The sequence below is a fragment of the Lissotriton vulgaris genome, assembly GCF_964263255.1.
Source record: "Lissotriton vulgaris chromosome 9 unlocalized genomic scaffold, aLisVul1.2 SUPER_9_unloc_1, whole genome shotgun sequence".
Taxonomy (NCBI): Eukaryota; Metazoa; Chordata; class Amphibia; order Caudata; family Salamandridae; genus Lissotriton; species Lissotriton vulgaris.
In genome coordinates this window covers 733128-753219 of record NW_028240616.1, presented here as the reverse complement: position 1 = coordinate 753219, position 20092 = coordinate 733128, and the positions used below count along the sequence as shown (strand labels likewise).

At 44.3% G+C, this 20092-nt stretch overlaps 1 protein-coding gene across 1 annotated transcript in view; it reads right to left on the bottom strand.

Moving 5' to 3' along the window:
- Window positions 1-1058: 1058 nt before the first annotated feature.
- LOC147672948 (lysozyme g-like) overlaps window positions 1059-20092 on the bottom strand; it is an 87160-nt gene continuing 68126 nt past the window's right edge. The window contains exon 5 of the mRNA XM_086947888.1: window positions 1059-2826. Within this exon, the coding sequence (XP_086804014.1) occupies window positions 2696-2826 (131 nt within the window). The 3' untranslated portion in view covers window positions 1059-2695. The remainder of the gene's footprint in view (window positions 2827-20092) is intronic.

Here is a 20092-nt window from a genome sequence, read left to right as displayed (position 1 = left end):
ATTGGCAAAACCAACAGGTTTCGCCTACTCAAGAGCAACTGCCTGCCAATGTGTTTTAGCCATGCTGTGCACCAGTATGCCTGCTATTTACCAAGGCTAAAAGAGTGGTGTGGAGTGTTGTAAAGTGGAGTTGTGTTGAGTAGAGTGGAGTATTATGGAGTGACGGTGTAGAGGGCCGTGGAGTTGAGCAGCGTTGAATGAAGCGGATTGTAATGGAGTAGTGTAGAATGTTATGGAGTGTCATAGAGCGACTAGAGTATTGTAGAGGTGAGTGGCGTGCAGTTGAGTGGGATAGTGTTGAAGAATGTTGTACGGTGGAGTAGAGTGATGTGGAGTATCGTGAAATGGTGTGTTGTGGAATCGAGCGGAGTGTTTAAGAGTGGAGTGGCATAGAATGTGGTGGGGTGACATAGGACAGAGTAGAGTGGAGCAGATGGTGTTGCTTAGAGTGGAGTAGAGTGTTGTAGATAGAAGGAATGGAAAGCATGCAGCCCTTTAGCACTGTCTGAGGAGTGTAATGTGATCTAAACATAAACATGAAAATAAAAAAAATATTAGCAAAGCCAATAGGTCTCACCCATGCAAGATTTTAGCCATGTACATCAATGGAGCTTTGGTTGGAAGTAAACAAAAAAAGCGCTATGACGTGGTAAACGCTGGTTGCATCATAGCCCTTAAAAACATCTTAGCAATGCAGAATAGTAGAGCGGTTTGGCTTTGTCAATTGTGTTTATCATGTTGTACAGCAGTGGCCAGCTGTGCAGCATCCAGAGACTTCAGATTCTGTTGCAAGGATTCTGCACAAACACAAAACTATGCGCAGGATTATAGGACTTTGGTGTATAGGGACTGGGTCTTCCTACCACCTTAGTACCCACGAGCCCAGGACCGACTAGCTATAGTGTCTCACTTGCTCTTCTACTCACTCACAGAGAAACAAATGATTAGACACCCCAGAACACAACACTCTCAGATCTCTCGAGAATTGAGTTAACAAGACACACCCTTTCGCTCGCACTCTTGTACCTGTCCACAATAGGATCTGACAGAGACACAAAACAGTTTAAAATATTTATTTTAACTAACGTGCCCTAACATGCAGTATACGTGCCACAAGAAGAAGGTAAATGCATAGTACAAATATAGTCAGCATAGCAGTCAGTCCATAAATAATGAAGGGAGATGTCATCATAGACAATAGTTACCTAGTTGTGCACCCCACTAAAAACCATAGTACCTTGTCAAAAACAAAGCTGCATCGGTATGTTTTGTCTAAGGGCTAAGGTCTGGCCAGAACAAAATAATAAGGGGCATTGGTGTTCGACCTTGCACATAATGTTCAGTCATAATCCCAGGAACATGCAGAGAGTGACACAGCAAAGAGTTCTCATGTGAAAGCAGCCATAGAAAATATGGCAAAAAAAGAAAGACGTAGTAACGTGAGCAAAGCAGCAGGCAGGATGCAACGTGCTCATGCTAACTTAGTGAAGATGACAATGCCCCTAAGGTGCCACGTGACACTTTGAGCAGCTGAAATTTCAATTGAAATCAGCTAGATCTGCAGGTTTCCCACAGATCACGTAATTGCTGATGGGACTGATAACTCTTGATCAGAAATCCACTCATATACCAGTTTATATTTCAATGGGAACAGCAACAGAGTTATGGGAAGTTGACCAATGACATTGGGTGATAACAAAGTACCAATTTGGATAAGCATTCAGATGTCACACTGTGCAGTGCCTTGTTCTTAATAAAAATGAAGAACATTCATTTAAACCAGTGGAAAGAATTCAGCTAGTCATGACCGTTGGCTGCTACCTACTTGTGGCCCAACAGTCAGTTTCCAACAATGTGCAATAGTTTACTATTAATTTTACAGTTGCCCTAATGACAAACCAAACATGGCACAGTTTATGGCCTAATTTCTTGCACCACATTGACCTAGCACCTTTCATTTGTATCACAATTCTGGTTGCAGGATAAAAGCACAAGATATCACTCCCAGACCTCACTAGGGGTGACTAGGGTTCCAAGAATAGGGTTGACGGCAACTGTATCTGCAAAGCTGGTACAGTGTTCTCTAACCTGGGGCCAGTTAATGAGTGGTTAATGCGACAGTCACATCATTCTGAAATATTCATTTTCCAGTTTCCAGTTTAATCCGATTGATTTGCATTCATAATCAGTCCAAAAAAGCAGAAATTACAATAACTGCAATAGCAAAGACCATGTAAAGCTACAAGACAGAGAATGGGGAGGAAAAAATTGTATCCTACAGGATATCCCATCTTTTAGAAACTGGAGCCAGCAGAACGAAGATAAGCATATTTTATTACATTGACATATTCCATGCCTCGTTTTATCATGACTTGATGGCATCTTTCTGATTTGCAGCCAGGGAAAGGAGTGGGTCAACAGGCTTGGCATCATCAGCACCAAGGGCATTGCATAGCACCGGAAAAGTGTCAACAGGCTTAGCATCACCAGTACCAAGGGCACTGCAATAGCCCCAAGTCAGTGTCAACACGTTGTAACAATCCAGAAAGCAAAGGCTTTCCCCAGTTCTATAACAACATTGACATTTTCCAGAAGACAAGCACACTGCACCTCTTTGCCCAGGAAGCTGCAGACTATTGTTGCAGGAAGAAGAGGCATTGAGTGAGGTATTGCTCTAACTTTGCGATTTCTGGCTTTACCAGTTCTGCTGATACCACTGAGCTCTGGCCACCACATCGTTGGAGTAGTCACGGCCTGTAGTACGGCTGTCCACAGCCTCATAGCTAGATATTCTGCTTGGGCCACAATTGTAGGCTGCAATTCCACCTGAAAGACAGAGGGAGAGAGGCGTCAGGCCATGACTAAGGTGAACACAGACTCAGACTGGCCCAGGTGCTGCTGTTTACACAAGATGGGAATTCTTTGACAAAATAAAAAGCAGAATACAGTTTCCCCAACACTTACTATATGGTTATTGTGCATTTACTACTCTTTTACAATATTGTTATGATAAGGCTGTGTGATATTCTTTGAAGGCGATGCTTCACACCACTCAATGCATAGTGCATCATTATAGGGCTCTTACTACATTGGGTGCACTGTTAACACTATTCAGACTCTTCATGATTTAACTGCGGACTCCATGTCAGTGTATTTATTACACTGGTTGACATTATTACACTTTTATACACTTATGTTATATATTGACATTCTTCAAATAAATTTATGACTTGTACCTTATATTTGAGCTTCAGAATTTATTGTTAATACTGTGGGCCTGATTAATAAAGGTAAATTTAAAATTTTATGTAAGTTTTAAGTTTTGTTTGGTACTCACAAACTACGAGTTAATAGTAAGTTTACGACGGTATTGCACCGTTACATCGCAACTTTTACAACGGACTTCTATTAGAACGCAACTTTTACAACGCTGGATCCATAACATCGCATGCCTTTACAACGCATGACATTACATAGCAGATGCTATTACAACGCATGCCATTACAACGTAAGTATAGGTAAGTATATAATTTTGTTTTATGTTATTTAATATTATTTATTTAATTTAATTAATATTAAATGTAAATGAATATATTTATTTATGTTTTTTTATATTATAAATAAATATATTAATTTAAGTAATTTTAAAAATAAGTATGAGTATAGGAGTATATGTTTTGGGGTACTGAGGTATATGTTTTGGGGTGTTAGGGAATTTTTAGGTTTCAGGGCTGGGTTTGTGTTTTGGGGTACAGGGGTATTTTTAGGTTTCAGGGTTGGGTTTGGATTTTGGGGTACAGGGGTATTTTTAGGTTTTAGGGCTGGGTTTGGGTTTTGGGGTATTTTTAGGTTTAAGGGCTGGGTTTGGGTTTTGGGGTACAGGGGTATTTTTAGGTTTCAGGGCTGGGTTTGGGTTTTGGGGTACAGGGGTATTTTTAGGTTTTAGGGCTGGGTTTGGGTTTTGGGGTACAGGGGTATTTTTAGGTTTCAGGGTTGGGTTTGGGTTTTGGGGTACAGGGGTATTTTTAGGTTTTAGGGCTGGGTTTGGGTTTTGGGGAACAGGGGTATTTTTAGGTTTCAGGGTTGGGTTTGGGTTTTGGGGTACAGGGGTATTTTTAGGTTTTAGGGCTGGGTTTGGGTTTTGGGGTACAGGGGTATTTTTAGGTTTTAGGGCTGGGTTTGGGTTTTGGGGTACAGGGGTATTTTTAGGGTTCAGTTTTTTTAAAAAAACGACTTTAAATAAATTACATTCATTAAATTAATTAAATTAAATTATTTAAATTATATTATTTACAATTTATAAATTAATTAAATTACATGAATTAAATTAAATTAATTAAATTAAATTAATTACAATTATACAATTAATTAAGTTAAATTAATAAAATTAAATTAAATTAATTAAATTACATTAATTCCATTTTTTAATTTAATTAAATTAAATAAATTAATTTAATTAATTTAATTTAATTACAATTTTAAAATTAATTAAATTAAATTAATTAAATTAAATTAATTAAATTAAATTAATTACAATTTTCAAATTAATTAAATTAAATTTATAGAATTGAATTTATTAAATTAAATTAATTACAATTTTAAAATTACTTTAATTATATTAGTTAAATTAAATTAATTAAATTAACTTAATTACATTTTTTTAAAAAGATATACTTACCTAATCTTACGTTGTAATGGCATGCGTTGTAATAGCATCTGCTATGTAATGACATGCGTTGTAAAGGCATGCATTGTAATGGTTCCTGCGTTGTAAAAATTACGATGTTACGGTCTGCGTTGTAAAATTACGCGTTGTAACGTCATAGATCCGTTTACGACTGCAGAGCTTCCGCAGTCAGGGCATTGAACATATAAAGATAGGACAGGTCTGTCTTTGTTTACATTAGGCCCTATAATAAATTTTCCAGCCTGGCTACATAGATCAATTGAAAGGCATCTGAGCCTCCAGCAGGCACATCTCCTTCAGCCACTCCACCGGACTACACTGGACAGATCACAGCTGCGTCCACTTCAACTTCAGGAGAACCACGACCCACCACCACCCGCAACAGGTTCCCCGCAGAAGCTGGAGCAAGATCACCGCCGACCAACTCACCACCTCCCTCAGCCAGAACCCTCCCACCAACACGAGGGACCCCAAGAAGCAGCCCGCAACCTCACACAGTGGCTCACCAACTGCGCCGATGACCTCCCAACAGACCCGGCAGCAAGAAAGCCTCGTGGTTCACCAACGACCTCAAAAACTCCAAGAAAACCTGCCGCACCCTCGAGAAAGCCTGGCGCCACAACCAGACAACAGAGAACATAACAGCCCTCAAGAACGCCACCCGCAAACACCACCAGCTGATCCCACCACCAAAAGGACAACATTCAAAGAACGTCTGGACAACAACACCCACAACAGCAAGGAACTCTTCAGCATCGTTAAAGAGCTCTCCAACCCCAGCGCCTGCAACAACTACATCACACCCTCGCAAGACCTCTGCGACTCACTCGCCTCGTTCTTTCACCGCAAGATCGCCGACATACACGACAGCTTCAGCTCACAGACCACGCACCCAACCACCGAACCAGCACCCCCCACCACCACCCTCTGCAACTGGAACTCTGGTCAGCACCGAAGACACCACCCGCACGATGAACACCATCCACTCCGGCTCCCCAACGACCCCTGTCCACACCACATCTTCAACAAAGCTGACTCAATCATCGCCCCCATCTCCGGGACATCATTAACAGCTCCTTCGCATCCGCCACCTTCCCGAGGAGTTGGAAACATGCCGAGCTCAGCGCCCTCCTGAAGAAACCCACCGCAGACCCCACGGACCTCAAGAACTTCCGCTTCATCTCGCTCCTCCCTTTACCTGCCAAAGTCATCGAGAAGACCGTCAACAAACAACTCTCCGCCTTCCTCGAGTCAAACGGATCCCTCGACCCCTCGCAGTCCGGTTTCAGAGCTAACCACAGCACCGAGACCGCCCTCATCGCAGCTACCGACGACATCAGGTCCCTGCTCGACAATGGGGAAACAGCTGCACTCATCCTCCTGGACCTCTCAGCAGCCTTCGACACCGTATGTCACCGCACTCTGATACAACGCCTCAGCAACACCGGAATCCAAGAAACGGCCTTGGAGTGGATCATCTCGTTCCTCGCCGGAAGAACCCAGAGAGTCCGCCTCCCCCCGTTCCAATCCGCGGCCACCGAAGTCTTCTGCGGCGTTCCGCAAGGATCCTCGCTCAGCCCCACCCTCTTCAACGTCTACATGAGCCCCCTTGCAGCCATCGCACGCCAACACAACCTAAACATCATCTCCTATGCCGACGACACCCAGCTGATCCTCTCCCTCTCCAACGACCCCGCCACCGCCAGAGCCAGCCTCCAGGAAGGAATGAAAGACGTCACGGAATGGATGAAGCTCAGCCGTCTGAAACTGAACTCAGACAAGACGGAAATCCTCATCCTGGGACCATCCCCCTCTGCCTGGGACGACTCCTGGTGGCCCCCTGCCCTGGGTACCACCCCCAAGCCAACGGACCATGCACGCAACCTGGGCTTCATCCTGGACTCCTCCCTCACGATGTCCAAGCAAGTCAACGCCGTCTCGTCATCCTGTTTCAACACCCTGCGCATGCTCCGAAAGATCTTCCGGTGGATCCCCACCGAAACCAGGAAGACGGTCACCCAGGCCCTCGTCACCAGCCGACTGGACTACGGGAACACCCTCTACGCTGGAACCACAGCCAAACTCCAGAAAAGACTCCAGCGCATACAGAACGCTTCTGCACGACTCATGCTGGACATCCCCCTTCACGGACATATCTCTGACCACCTGAGAGACCTGCACTGGCTGCCCGTCAGCAAGAGGATCACGTTCAGACTCCTCACCCACGCACACAAGGCTCTCCACGACATGGGCGCCAAATACCTCAACAGCCGCCTCGCATTCTACACACCCACCCACCAGCTCCGATCCGCCAGCCTCGCCCTCACCACCGTCCCACGTAACTGCAGATCCACCGCCGGAGGAAGATCCTTCTCCTACCTGGCGGCCAAGACATGGAACTCCCTCCTCACCCACCTACGGCTGACCCAGGATCATCTCTCCTTCAGGAGTCAACTCAAGACCTGGCTGTTCGAGCAGTAGCGGACCCCTTCCCCCAAGCGCCTTAAGACCCTTCCGGGTGAGTAGCGCGCTATACAAGTGTTATGATTGATTGATTGATTGAGACAGATCATTCCGGGAGATGGCTGGTGGCGTCATTAACTCAAGACCTGGCTGATCGAGCAGTAGCGACTCCCCCTCCCCCCAGCGCCTTGAGACCCTAGCGGGTGAGTAGCGCGCTTTACAAATTTGCTGATTGATTGATTGATTGATTGATTGATTGATTGATTGAGCTGAAGGGTCAATCAAGCCAGAGTTCACTGGCAACTGAGGCAGGGTGGTACAAACATAACCCCCCACCATGGCAAGGAGCAGGAACATACCAAAAGGAGTGACATGAATAGGCAAATGTAGACACACAGTGCAACCAGTAAGACCACATAAATGGCTAAAATGCCCCTCATTTTCTTAAGTGAATTGTGAGGTTTTCTAGGAGTGTATAGATTTCGGACCAAGCAATAGTGATAGACATGGGGCTTTGGAGAGGCCTCAGCAGTCTGTTATTCCGCAGGGCAGATGCAGACACTGCCACCATTCACTTGCCAAACCATCATTTTGGCAGCAAGCCACCCCTGGAGAGCCTACTGGATAGATTATAGATAGGGAATCCAAGGGTGACCTCTGCCAGATCAGAGGAGCCAAGTGATGCTCTGCACTAGACTGAAGCGAGTATCACCCATCCAAGGTGCGGTTATGCATACGTGTTCATGTAACCTTAGCATAAGCTTTATGAAGTCCAACAGTATTGTTTCTGGTTTTACTACTCTTGCCAGAAACTTTGAAATGTATCCACCAGATAGTTTCAAAAACATAAAAATAACCTACAAGACCGTAGAAGAATTCTAGAACTCGTGGCTAATACAGGGACTTTCTTTCTGCCTACTGCGTATTCGCATAAACGATTTCTTTTTAGCCAGGCTTTATTAGTCTTTTATTGGTTGAGATACTTGGCTGCCTCCAAGTTGTATTAAGCACATTTAGACTACGAAAACTTAGGGCCATATTTATGGCCAAGGCACACAGTGCAGCGCAGCAAGTCACTGTGCAGCGCTGCGTGACAGGGAAAGGGCAGGAATGCAACATATTTAAGGCAACACTGCACATTCTTGCCTTTTGCCCTGCGCTGGGGCCCTTTTGGCAGCCTAGCACCAACAGAAGCACCCTTGCACCACAGTGCAAGGGTGCCTGCATTGTAAATTTGATTGTTTTTGTGCAGGAAGGTGCACCTTCCTGCACAAACACAATGTACTGAGGCTTTCTCCATGTGTGCTGCAGAATGCGGTACACTTATAAAAAGGAAAAAACGAGGAGAACCAAACATATTTCACCTCTTTACGTCTCACCAGGGGAGGTGTAGGTTTTTGGCACATTCCACGTTTGGTAATTCTGGGAATGCGTCAAAATGCATGGATGTTGCGTGAGAACACCCACGCAACATCCATGGTAACGCCTCCCTAGCGCACAGTAATGCAACACAATGATTTGCGCTGCGTTGCACTACTCGAGCTTCCTTAATCCCTTGCATGCTAATGACGGCCCCCGGCCATCATGCTTCACGGTGGGCGTGTGTGGAGGACGGCCAGGGGCCATCCGAATCCCGCCCACTTTTAAAAATGCCCAAACAGGGTGAAAATTTGCTGTGCATGCAAGGGGTTAAGCCACTCAGGGCCACACAAGGTGGCCTTGCATGGCTTCATAAAGCTCATTTTTCATTTGCGTCGCTCTTTCACCATGTTGTGTGGTGTAAAACTGACGCAAAGGGGCTTGTAAATATGCCCTTTAGGGCATAATTTGTATAATGTGAGATCTGAGGGAAACCCTTCTGAAAGTTGATTTCTGATGCTTTAGTCAGTTTTTTAAAAGGCTTTGGGGAGCCCAAAGTCAAAGTTACCACAGAATTGAAATGTGTGAGGAAACTGGTGGGAACAAATGAACAATGCAGGACATAGCAATAAGTACATCATGGAAGCATTGTCTCAGATTAATCGACCCTGTCCTAGGAGGACTCTGGTATGTGTTCATGGAATATTGAAACACGTTCCTTGGGCTACTTTGTGGAATTCATAAAAGCGAACAGCATTTTTTGCATTACATTGAGTAGTTCCTCAGCTATACTTTAAAAAAATGAAAGAACATATTGCTTGTTTCTTGCCATGTCCTTTCTTAGTTCTCTCAGAAGACACTTGAGATCAGAAATAATTAACCACTCAAGTGTACGATCATGAAGTTGACAAGTATTAGCATGTAACTGGCCCCAAGCAGGCTGTAACTCAGCAGTTGTCATGAAATGCTCCAATATGAACCTATGCATCCTGTTTACTTACAGTGTATCTCCCTGTAGTATCTCTAACAAGAACGGCAGGCCTTACTTCAATGCCATTTCTCAGAGAGAGAATTCCACAAATGACACCCAGAAGTTAAACATAGCTGAGAGGTAACAGAGCGCAGCGCACACCTGCAGCTGAACACAATGCAGTTTGCAAACAACTCTCCAAATCAAAGGAAGTTCCCTAGGGTCACTGCACTTCCATACTCCCAGGTGCACCGGCTCGCGAGGCCGCCCCTATGGCACACGGATGGATGCAAGCGATAGAGATGCTGCTGTCCATCTCAGAGAGTGAGGAGCAGGGTGTCAGTGGAAGTTCAAGGTTATTTATGGCTCAGCCTGCTTTGGAGCACTTCTGATTTAATGTGCATGAAAAACTACACCCAGAGCTGGGAGTCTGGCTAGCATGTTCAACTCTAGTTCATTGGATTCTGACTAGCCTTCTCTAAACGTCTGTCAGGCCTCTTTAAAGCTGTGCTAATAATACCATTTGTAGAGGATAACGTCAAAATACTTGGAATAACCCCACATCCAATGTGCTTATTTTTAAGCTATTACAGCAAAATATAGTCTTTAGCAGGCATTAGATTAGGGGTTGGCACAAAAAACAGGCCCTACAACTCAATCCCCCGCACCCCTCCACCACATATGCTCCCTTCCGAGGAGCCTGCTCTGGGGTGCTACACAGTGAACATACAAAGCATCATCTCCCCAAAGTGCAGTCTCACGGGCAAAACTGGATAGGACAGGGCATGTGGGATAGAGCGAAAAACCCCGGTGGGATGGGAGATAATGAGAGTAGTGGCTGTTGTTAGGAGGGTAGGATTTTTGCCAAAACAGCCCCAAAAGAAATCCCTTCAAATGTTTTACCTAAGGGCACCTACTTGTTTGCTGCTGGGTGGAAACAACACTCATGGCTACTGCATCAGTGTAACGTGTGGAGTCTTTCATGAGATTTGCTTTAAAAATGCCAATAATACCACTGACCTTGAAGTCAATAGATTTCGAGAATTTTATTTTAAATTAAATTACAAAGCCTACTTTAAATCAACACTCACACCTCTCCTGCTCTAGGCCCCTCCCTGCTCCCCCCCGCCCCCCCCCCGCGCGAGTGGAGTGAGAGAGACAGGTGACTGGAATATGGTCCCATATTATATCCAACTAGGGTTGATGGGACAGACAATCTGTCTCTCGTCTCCATCAGCAAGGGGTTGAGTGTGACACTGCAGAAACAATGTGCCAGAAAGAATAAGCAAGGAGGAAACGCCACGTGGTATTCGAATGGATTCTGCTCGAATGAGCCCACTAGTGGGGGCAGTATCCAAATATAAGTGCACAAAATATACAGCATCATTTGTTATTGATCGTTCTGTCCTGTCTGCGACAGAATAAGCATCGAATTATCTCTCGATAATATCTGGTTGCAGGAAAACTTGATTATATGGGCGAGACCATTGATTTAACTGAAGCCTGCTCACCATTAAAAATCTTATAAACCAAGATATCAAGCAAAGTAGAAGAACCTAATGCAAGCCCGTGCAATTCAGTCCCAGGGGGCATAGTAAAAACAGATGTATCATGTTCAAATCAAAGCTTTGTCAATTATTACCAAATATGACCAGTGTTGATACATCCTTTAGCCTTTGGTACATGAATCAGAGAATGCACCACTAACACAGCATTATCAGGAATGGAATCATGGCTGTGAAGAATTCACATGGTACATTCTAGAAAAAATAACTGTAAGCAGACGAGGGGGCAGTATTGAGGCGAAAAGAAAAAAACGAGAACAATGGTTTATATGTCATCTAGATACCATTGAAAAGGGTCTTAATTCTAGGGAAGAATGGACAAAAATAATATCAAATCTGTAAGATTAATATGCAGAAGATCCACAATAATAACACTAAATGCGATGAATAAAATCGCCAGTCACGATGAATAGTATAAATTATGGGGTGTAATAGAAATTTATTGATTAATATAACAAGAAGCCCAACACGCGCCCACGCGCTAAAATATGATCTTTATGTAAATGAAGCAGACATCTAAAATGTCAAATTAGGCAAATATAAACATGTTCCAAAACGAGGCTTGATTCACGCAAAGACGAGCCCAAAACGAGGCTTGCAAAGCAAAAAGTCACACCGAGGCGCGGAACGCGGAAGTAACCAAGACCGCGATCCGCAGATGCACATTAATGACTCCGTATAGAATCAAGGAGACTCAGCTGCGATAACTTTAGGATTGGCCAATAGGAAGCCATAGTCACAGTTTAAAAAGAGCCAAAATAGCCAACTTAAATTATCACTTTTCTGGAAAACAGCGAGGAGCACGGACGCACGAGGTTGGGTGAAGTTCAACGACTAGACGAACCATAGGTAAGGAGATTAAATCCAGGGGGGCATAGAGTAGACTTTAAGTGGGGGATATTTAACTAATGGAGCCTCCATACTTTATCCCCTAAAGGAACGCCAGTAGAATCTAGTGAAAGAACACGGCGTCCTTTCCAATCCACCTAACCTTAGGACCTGACTACAGCAAACATTAGGTAAGGGTGAAAAGAACTGCTTGTTTTTTTAAAATAGTCTAGTCTAATATAACAGAGAAAACCAAATAAAATAAACTACAAATTAACCTATATTTCAGGCTACAACGGGAAGGTTGGTACCACAATACATAACGGGGCGGCAGCGGGGCGAAGCGAAAGAACCACGCAAAGGACTAAGATAATTAAGGTATACCGTCCAAACAAACATAAATTTGAGAAAAGTTTTGATGTAGTTTCCAAACAACTTCCCAATACATCCTTTCTAAAACTACCATGATTTATCTCATAGGTGACAGGCATTCAACTTAAATTCTTCACTTCCCCCGACCCACATAAAAGACTGCACGTGTGTTAATTAACACCGAGGGGTGAGAAAACCTCCAGGTAATGAAAAAGCCTAAGACGTTCAAAACTGGTCATGGGCAAATAGGATAACCAGATGGCTTAAATACCCCTTTTTACAATACTCATTTCAGACCTGGCCGAAGATAGAGTGAAGAGTATGAGCAACATTGTTCAAATTAAGAACTCCATCAAAATGAATTATAAAAAGAACATGCTATAAGGTAAATTACCAGACTATCCACGGCAATATCAAGTGGGATGAGAGGGTGGGCGAGTAATAGGAACGCCTCCCCCATTGCATATTCATGGCGCTATCCAGATTATACCACAAGGGACAATGCAGAACAGAAGCCCACATATTGGTAGGACTGGAATTTTAGAATAATAGTAATACCTTAACCTAAGTGTGTGTACATATTTTGCAACACTGCTAGAAAAATGTTGATGGGCTGACAAATGTTTTAAAACCTTAAAATTCTAAAATATATAACAACGGTGAATGCCCATAAGAGTAGTATGATGAATAAGGTATACTTAATAAAGACAGCTTGCAATTACTTGCCATGTATTGATCCAAATATATTTACCAACAGGATTTCCTTACAAAGGCAACCATCCAGTGCCAATATAGGCGAGAACAAAATATAGAAGTCTTGATAAAGATGGCATACATCTAACCAGTCCATCGAAACGCGTCGACGCATATTTGTGCACAATTAAACAACCGAACTCGCCCCAAGAACAACGAAAATAAGTCGAGTCTGGGTTTGAGTTAAATGTGGGACTTAATGTGCAATATTGTATGACAAATCGTCAATGTCTGTTTGTTTCCCTTCTCTCCCCCATTCCTCGTTTTTACACTGTATAAATCAGAGCAGGTTTTCTTCCAATGAACTTTTGTATTAATGATGTCTACATAGGTTTTGTGTATGAATTATAGTACAATCATGTGGTGATGTTTTTATAAGTTGTGTGAAGAGTTTTCAAACTCTATTTTTATATTTTGTGTATGTGTTTTTTAAATTGACAATAAGATTGTTTTAATAAAATACAATATAGTTTTATGCAGAAAGTTGTTCATGTTTGTACTTCCATTTAGTAGAGTCTTGTGTCCAAGATCAGTATTTGGGCTTAAGTTCTCATTAAATCTAGCCAAGGGAAATTGTTGATTATAACATGAATCATTTACAACAGCTCCCACTGCCTAGTGCTTTATTGTTCATGGCTTTTTAACACGGTAAAAACAAGCTCTGGGATCTGGCCTTGCATTGCTACTATGCGAGAAAGGATATTGAAGGGAATCTACATAGAGCCTACGTTGGAGTAGCATCATCGGATCATAGTAGGTGCTCACAGTGGTGTGTCCAGTGTGACTTGGGCCTCAGCGCAAGGACAGAAATTGGTCCGCATGGCTGCGGTTGGAATTATAGCAATAAACAGAGTTCACGCATCTGGGCCTTCGTGCACCACGCCAGCTGCACCAATTCAAGCTACACCCATGGGTGCCCAGTGCGTACACATTGGGAGACTCTACATGAAACCTGCAAAAGCGACAAAGGACAATTTTTGATGTGCAAATAGCACTTTGCTGCCTTCACACTTCCTTCCTTGACACAGGCACATCGTAGTAACCAGTGTCTCCTGCCTGGCTCAATACACTCTTATCGAGCACCGAAGAGATCGAAAAGACCCACTTCTCCCCACACCAGCTCAAAGAGTGATGGTCCAGGCACTGGTACTCTCCCGTCTGGACTTCGGGAACTCCCTCTACCTTGGTACCACAAAGTCCACCACAAGGAAACTGCAGAATTGTGCAGAATTGTGCAGCCAGGCTGCTTCATCACATCCCCTACTCGCATTCCGACAAGTCAGCACTAAAAAAACTCCACTGGCGCCCAATAAATGAACGAATACGGTTTAAATTATTGTGCATAGCACATAAAATGCTCTGGGGGATCGGACCAAAGATAAACCATTCTCTCATGGCCCTCCATCACCCTTCAAGATGTCTCCGGTCAGCCAGCATGTTTTTAGCAGCGGTACCTAAAAATAAGAGAACCCGTTCAGGGGCCCGCACCTTCTCTAACAATGACGCCAGACTATGGAATACTCTCCCCATCCAGATGCGCTCAACTGCCCACCACCTCTCATTCCGGAAGCAGTTAAGTACATATGTTCCTTTACTTTTCTGCATCTGGCTGCTCAGCCAGTGTGAGTGTTCCAGTTAGAATGTTAGTGTGAGTGGAATGCTTGGGTGCATGAGTGTGGTCAGTTGAGGATGGGCTGAGCAGCTAGGAGGCTGCTCCTGGTGGGGCTTATTGTATCTACACCTATGAACTTAATAAATCACTTCTACTTATACCTGGCCACGCCTACAGCATCTACTTATGACACCTGAACATGTGGGATCAGCCCACTACAACTTGGCTCTTCCAGAATCTGCCTTAACCATCCAGTCTCCATTTGCTTGTAGCTGCAAGCGCAGGGATGCCTAAGGGTAGTCATGCGCTTAACAAATGCTAATAATAATTTTAATGCAGCATTAGAAAAAGTTACTTTCTGCTAATTCTATGGCTGCTTTTTAAGAATGCTCACAGAAATCTTAAAAACAGATAATCCCGGCCATTTGTGGGGTTCCACAGTATTTTTAATTTTTGAATAAGAAATAAAAATCTATTTTTAATCAAAATATTGTTGGGCCTTTTTGTAATTTCTATTGCTTAGTGAACTACTCTTAGATCCAGTAATTTCATGTTTTTCTTATGCCTACTGTGACCATATAACCTTCTTTCGTCTCAGAATTGGTTTGAACATTAATAAGGGCATAGAGCAGTGAAACAAGATGCCTTCCCACGAGGCTGTGATAGCTACTTATACAGCCCTACTTGCCATGTTGCAGGGGACAGCTGTAAGAGATAGTGGTGACCAGATATTGAAGGCAAGCACTGGCAAAGCTAATAGGTCTTGCCTATATGACAGCTAGTAACTTTTCCAGTTTTTTTAGCCATATTGTACAGCAGTATGGCTGCTGTTCAGCATGGCTACAAGTTAGTGGCGTAGAGTAGAATGGAATAGCATGGACTGGCATAGAGTATCACAGACTGGAGTGGAGTAGAGTAGTATTGGAATGGCGTAGAGTGGAGTGGCATAGATTGCAGTGCCATCACTGTGAAAGAATTGTTCCATCAATGGCCATAATCTTCAAATATTGGTATACATCCTATTAATTTAAACTAGGCGACAGAGATATTCTAGACATGTTTTATTTTATCACTTATTTTTTTTTCATTTCATATAGTTCCTTATTGTTAAATTTATAAAAATTGCAGTGCCAAACAGTAGAGTGGCATACCGGAGAGTGGCGTTGTGGTGTAGAGTGAAATCGCCTAGTGTAAAGTGGTGCAGAGTAGAGTGGCATAGAGTAGAGTGGCATATAGTAGACTCGAGTAGAGTACAGTAGTATAGAGTGATGTAGAGAGGGATGGAGTGGGGTAGAGTAGAGTGGCATAGAGTGAAGTGGCGTAGAGTGGAGTGGCACAGAGTAGAATGCCGTAGAGTGGCACAGAGAGGAATGGAGTGGCACAGAGTAGCGCACAGTGGAATTACACAGACTGGAGTAGCCTACAGCAGCGTGGCGTAGAGTAGACTGGAGTGAGGCGGAGTCTAGTGGCATAGAGTAGAGGGATGTTGCGTGCCATGCAATGTTGTGGAGAGCCATAGCCTGGAGTGCCTTAGAGTAGAGTAGCATAGAGAAGAATGCCATAGATTGGCATAGAGAAGAGTGACATAGAGTGGGGTGGAGTAGAGTTGATTGAAGTGGAGCAGAGTGGAGTGGTGAAATGAAATGAAAAATTACACTTATATAGCGCGTAACTACTCGAAGGCCTCGCAGCGCTTTGTGAACAGTAGAGTGAAATACAGTGGTTTAGAGTAAAGTGTCGTAGAGTGCCATGCAGTAGAGTGGAATGGAGTGGCATAAAGTAAAGGGAGAAAGAATGGCAAAGCAGAGATTTGAGTGACATAGAGTTATGTAGAGTGGAATGGAGTGGCGTATAGTAGAGTGGCATGCATTAGAGTGGCTTTGAGTGCAATGGCAAAGAGTGGCATTGAGTGGTGTAGCATACCGTGGAGTGGCGTAGGAAAGAGTGGCATAAACTCGAGCAGAGTGGCATACAGTACAGATTGGCATTCAGTGGAGTGGCATAGAGTAGAATGACAGAGCTGAATAAAGTAGAGTGGCATAGAATGGAGTGGCGAGGAGTAGTGTGGCACAGATGAGAACAGAATAGGATAGGGTAAAGTGGAGTGTTTTGAGTAGAGTGGTGTGGAGTAGGGTGGTGTATACTGGAGTGAAGTAAAGTAGCGTGGCATAGAGTGGCACAAAGTGGGGTGGCATAGTATGAAGTAGAGTTGAGTGGCATGGAGTACAGTGGTGTAGAGTTGAGTGGTGTACAGTAAAGTGCCATAGAGTGGCATAAAGTTGAGTGGCACAGAGTAGAGTTGTGTAGAGTAGAGTTTTAGAGGAAAGTGGCATAGTGCGGGGTTGGGTAAAATGGCGTGAAGTAGAGTGGCATGAAGTAGAGTAGTGTAGCGTGCAGTGGAGTAGCATAGAGTAGAGTGATGTCAAGTAGTACAGTTGTGGGCGTAAGTAACTAAAGCAGCAATTGAGATGACAGATAAGTAGGAAGCTGTATGCCTGTGTTAAAAATTGGAAAGCACATTGCATGTCCAAGAATAACACCAAAACGCTGATTAATTAAAATAAAAAGTTTATTTCTGTTAGAAGGTGGTTCTGCTCATCTGAGTCGCCGAGATGTATCGCTTTTTGAACACCTAATTTTTGAGCTTGTACTGTGGGAAAGCCTCATAAGCTGGGACTCACCCACAGTGAACTCATGATGAAAGAGAATGCATGTGAATTATACCGGTGGCCCCCTTGTGAGAGAAGGCCACTGCGCTGCAGCCGGAGTAAGGGGCACCGGACTGGTTACATTCAGACATGTGTGTACTTGAGTGTGCACACGTATAGGGGTTGGGCGGAGGAGATTCCTGTTGTGGGCAGCCCAGGAGCAGGTACAGGTAGAATGGTGTGGCAGGAATGATGCATAATTGGGTAGTGGCATGGAATAGGCTTTATAGTATGGGAAGATACATGTGAAGGAAAGTAAGTGTGCTTTACTGTTTTCACTATAGGAACACTCCAGTATTCTCTTATGAAGTTGGGGACCACATGTGGTAGTTTCACTTCCCTAGTGCCTACCAATTCCAGACAAGTACCAAAGTACACTGTAAGGAAAGTCCCTCCCTAAGTCTTCTGGGACTTAAAAGAAACAACCCCTCAAGGGCTCAGCCACACGCCAAAAGCATCCTGTGACTGGAACTTTCATTCTTCAGTTGGGGGGTGTTTAGGACTGCACCAAAGTGTGAACGGCTGAACTGGGGATGTCCGGAGAAGGACATCCCCTAGAGGTGAACAGGTGTAATTGCACGAGAGGTGCATTTTCCTGATGTTGTTTCTATTGAGGGACTGAAGTCATGTGTAATGTGAAGTCATAAGCAAAGTGGGATTATGTTCTGGACAATCCTGCTAGGGTGTCTGGCTGTATATGCTTAATCCAGTGATTACAACTGTTATGCCGTTTAAGGGGCATTAATTGCAATGTATTATAGCTGTTATCAGCTATGATAAGTATTGTCATTTTAAGTGATGCCTAAGCATGTATTCTTGCTGCTGCATAAGGTGAAGAACAACCCAGACTGTTAGCCACTAAAATGTAGAGGTGTATACTGTATGGTCAGTATGAGATGCTTGGTCAGGGTTATGTGTCACCAGAGCAGGTGTGCCCATGTTAAATGCTTGTTGAGATAATAGGGGTGGGGGCACCACTGGGATGGTGCCAGTGGGCATGGCCTTCACTCCAGGCAATGGTCAACCTACTGCATTAGGGGGCAAGATGATGTGCATCCATGGGAGTGGTGGTTCTAGACCCCAACCCCCCCCGTGAGAGGGGTGGAAATGTTATGCAATGTCACAAAGTAAGTCCAACAGCTTATGTATATTTGTAAATTGTTGCATAGTATTGAGTAGTGTGTGTGTTTAATAAATGTACTATTCCTTTTATAAAGCAAAGTACAGACTGGACAATCAATTATTCAGTGCTATTTCTGCATACTGGTAAATGGCGATTACTAGCACACACCACCTCCCTTGAGTAAGCCTTAGACTGCTCTGCATCGCTACCCTCTGAGAGTCAAGCGCTACAATGGTGTGTTTGGTACCCAGCGAAGCACAAATGTAGTAATGTTATTTGTGCAGGCCTCACAGATACTGCCTTGTTTTCCAACAATTGCAAAAGAACGTGGAAGATAAAGACAAAGAAGAACACATGTACTTGGTGCCTGCTCCAAGGTGGAGGCAACACAAGAAAGGAAGCAAAGCAACTGAAAGATGGCAAATGAGAACGACAACGAAAATAACTAATGGTATGCTGTGGGTGGGTTATAAGCCCAGTGAATTGTTAATGTTAACTAGACTTATATAGAGCACAGCTGCCTCAGCAAAGAGGCGTCCCGGTGCTGAAAGCAGTGTAACATAGAAGCTAAGAACTAGGCGTCCCGGCGCTGAAAGTAGTGAACATAGAGGGTAGAAACTAGGCCACAGGGAAAGAGGTATGTTTTATTAGATTTTCGAAAGGCTAGCAGGCTATCCAGACTGCGAATCTGAAAGGGCAGGGAGTTCAACAATTTGGCTGCCAAACAACGGAAGGACCCTACCCCAGCACGGAGACGGTTCACTCGAGGGACAACAACCAAGTATTGCCCCAAAGAGCACAGCTGGCACATAGGAGCATAAGGTACCAGCAAGTTGGCCAAAATACCGGGAGACACAAGCTTCAGAATTTTAAAGGACAAGCAGAGAGCCTTGTAACCACCGGATGGCACCGGCTGTTGAGCAGCTTTGAGGGAGCCCCAGTAGGCCTCTGGCTGCTGCATTTTGAACTCACTGCAGGCGCACTACCTCTGTCTGATTGGCCCCTAAGAGGAGCGAGCTGGCATAATCCAGTCTAGATAAGATATTTGCTTGAACAATCAACTGACGGGTGGGTGGATTAAAAAACCCCAGCAGGCGCCTAAGTCCCCGGATGAGGCCGAAACAAGTGCCGGCCACTTTCTTGGTGTGATCCTGGAAGCTGAGTGTAGAGTCCATCGATACCCCTAGATTTTTTACCACTGCCTTAGGGGTAGGTGCACTACCAAGGGTGATGGGCCACCATTGCTCACTCCATAGTCCCTTGCCTCTCCCCACCAGCAACACCTCTGATTTATTGGCGTTAAGCTGGAGGCAGTTGGTGGTCATCCACACAGCGACTGCCGCCAGGCCACTCCTAAATTTGGAGGCGTCCTGCGTGGAGTCGTCGGAGAGGGCCACCACCAACTCCGTGTCATTAGCATATGAGACCATGGTATGGCCTTTGTCCCTAGCCACTGTAGCAAGAGGTTGAACGTACAGATTAAATAGCACAGGACTCAGATCAGAGCACCGAGGCACACCCTGCCCGATGGACTGGACACGGGAGAGAAAAGGGGGGCAGTCAGTTGGAATGTTCTCTCTGACAAGAAAGATCTGAACCATTCTAGAGCTAGGCCAACAACACCAGCCTCCTCCAGACGATGTAAATGAATC